The sequence below is a fragment of the Nicotiana sylvestris genome, chromosome 11, assembly GCF_000393655.2.
Source record: "Nicotiana sylvestris chromosome 11, ASM39365v2, whole genome shotgun sequence".
Classification (NCBI taxonomy): domain Eukaryota; kingdom Viridiplantae; phylum Streptophyta; class Magnoliopsida; order Solanales; family Solanaceae; genus Nicotiana; species Nicotiana sylvestris.
This window is the reverse complement of record NC_091067.1, coordinates 64,012,468-64,015,477: the sequence shown is the minus strand read 5'-3', so window position 1 is coordinate 64,015,477 and position 3,010 is coordinate 64,012,468. Positions and strand designations below refer to the sequence as shown.

Genomic DNA, 3,010 nt, shown 5'->3' with positions numbered 1-3,010 from the left:
CGATTTCTTGTTGTACCAATTCTGGTCCTACTAAAGTAGTTTCCTTAACATCGAACCACCCTATAGGCGACCTACACTTCCGTTCGTAAAGAGCTTCGTATGGATCCATCCGAATACTAGAATGATAGCTATTATTATATGCAAATTCAATAAGCGGAAGATGATCATCCCAGCTACCTTTGAAGTCTATCACACAAGCCCGTAATATATCCTCAAGTGTCTGAATAGTACGCTCAACCTGCCCGTCGGTCTGAGGATGAAATTATGTACTAAGACTTACCTGAGTCCCCAATCCTTTTTGGAAAGACCTCCAGAAGTTAGTTATAAATTGAGCTCCTCTATCCGAGATAATAGATATAGGGACACCATGCAGTCATACTATCTCCTTAATATAAGGCCTTGCATAGTCCTCTGAGGAATATGTAGTTCTAACGGGTAGAAAATGGGCTGACTTTGTAAGCCTATCAACAATCACCCATATCGAATCAAAATTACGCTGGGTACGAGGTAAACTTATGATGAAATCCATATTGATTACTTCCTATTTCCAAGTCGGAATCTCCATAGCCTGCAATAATCCATCGGGTTTCTGATGCTCAATCTTAACTTGCTGATAGTTAGGATACTGAGCAACAAACTCCGCTATATCCTTTTTCATTCTGTCCCACCGATATACTTCCCTAATATCATAATACATCTTTATCGCTCCTTGATGGATAGAATAACGAGAATAGTGAGTTTCTCCCATAACCTGCCGACGCAACCCTGCAACATTAGGGACACATAATTGTCCTCGATATCTAAGGACTCCATCTTCTGTAATCTCAAACGGTGTCTTCTCTTTCTGAGAGGTGGTATCCCTATAATGAACTAACATAGGATCCTCGTACTGGCGCTCCTTCACTTCAGTTGTTAACGAGTATGTTGCTGTATCCTGAATAGTAATTCCAATATCACCTGAGTCTAGTAACCGAATTCCAAGACTAGCTAGCTGGTGAATCTTATGGGCTATTACCCTCTTCTCTGGCTGTAAATATGACAGGCTACCCATCTATCTATGGATGAGGGCATCGTCTACCACATTCGCTTTCCCGGATGGTATAAAATATCAACATCATAGTCTTTAAGTAGCTCCAACCATCTTCTTTGATGTAAATTCAATTCCTTTTGCCTGAAGATATACTAGAGGCTCTTATGATCCTTATAGATATCAACATGAATACCTTACAAGTAGTGCCTCCCCATTTTTAGTGCATAAATCACTGCCGCTAACTCTAAATTGTGGGTCGGGTAGTTCTTCTCGTGCCTTCTTAGTTGTCTAGAAGAATAAGCTACAACCTTACCATGCTGCATCAACACACAACCCACTCCAACGCCTGAAGCGTCACAATAGATAACATAACCATCGGTCCCTTCTGGGAGCGTTAGAACTGGTGCTGAGGTTAATCTGTCCTTCAATGCCTAGAAACTCTGTTGGCAAGCATAAGTCCATTGAAACTTTGCTCCCTTCTAAGTTAACTTTGTTAAAGGTGCCGAAACGGAAGAAAATCCCTCCACAAATCTCCTGTAATAACCTGTCAAATCGAGAAAGCTACGAACCTCCATCGGTGTCATGGGTCTAGGCCAAGTCTTTACTACCTCAATCTTTTGTGTATCAACCAGAATACCTTCACTCGAAATGATATGCCCAAGGAAAGCTACAAAGTTCAACCAGAATTCACATTTAGAAAATTTTGCATACAACTTTCCTTTTTGTAGAGATCTGAGCACAGTACACAAATGATCTGCATGCTCTGCCTCTGAATGAGAATACACCAATATATCGTCAATAAATACGATTACGAATAGATCTAAAAAGGGCCTGAACACATGGTTCATCAAATCCATGAATACTGTTGGGGCATTGGTCAAACCGAATGACATAACACGAAACTCAAAGTGCCCATATCTGGTCCTGAATGCTGTCTTCGGAATATCTTCCTCCTTAAACCTTACCTGATAGTACTCGGACCTCAAGTCTATTTTTGAAAAATACTTGGCACCTTGCAACTGATCAAATAAATCATCAATCATCGGGAGGGCGTACTTATTCTTGATCGTCACCTTATTCAACTGTCTATAATCAATACACATCCGTAAGGAACTATCTTTCTTCCTCACAAATAACACAGGTGCCCCCACGGTGATGTACTAGTCTTGATAAAGCCTTTTTCAAGCAAGTCCTTTAGTTGTTCCTTTAACTCTTTCAGCTCTGCAGGGGCCATTCTATAGGGAGGAATAAATATTGGATGAGTACCTGGTAGTAGGTCAATAGTAAGCTCAATTTCTCGCTCTGTTGGAAGACCTGGAAGCTCATCGGGAAACTCATTAACCACAAGGATGGACTAAATGGTTGGTGACTCTACTTCCACATCATGAACCCAAACTAAGTGATAGATACAACCCTTTCTAATCATCTTCCTTGCCTTGAGATAGGAAATAAATCTTCCTCTTGGCGACGCCGTATTACCTTTCCACTCCAAAACAGGCTCCCCTGGAAATTGAAATCGGACTATCCTACAATCAACATTGGCATGACAAGAATCCAACCAATCCATACCCATTATAACATCAAATTCTACCATATCTTACTCAATTAAGTCTACTATTAAATCAACTATGAAATACTATTATACAACCCTTATATACTCGCTTAGCTATCACTGAGTCCCTAACAGGTGTAGACATATAAAAAGGTTTAACTAATTCAGGTTTTATTCCAAACTTACTAGCAACCAATGGAGTAACGTATGATAAGGTGGAACATGGGTCAATCAGTGCATATACATCATATGATGAGACTGATAATATACCTATAACAACATCAGGCGATGACTCTTGGTCCTGTCGTCCTGCCATAAATGCGGTTCTGAGGACTACTCGAGCTAGATGCTCTGCCTCTACCTCTACCACGACTCATTGGTTCTTGTGGACCTTGCCCCATGGGGCGTACTGATGATGATGAACCAGC

General features: G+C 40.8%; 1 protein-coding gene across 1 annotated transcript; it reads right to left on the bottom strand.

Annotated features, from left to right (window-relative positions):
- Window positions 1-541: 541 nt before the first annotated feature.
- LOC138881108 (uncharacterized) lies at window positions 542-1,051 on the bottom strand. The gene has a single exon (XM_070161309.1). The coding sequence runs from the start codon at window positions 1,049-1,051 to the stop codon at window positions 542-544; it is 510 nt and encodes a 169-aa protein (XP_070017410.1).
- Window positions 1,052-3,010: the final 1,959 nt, after the last annotated feature.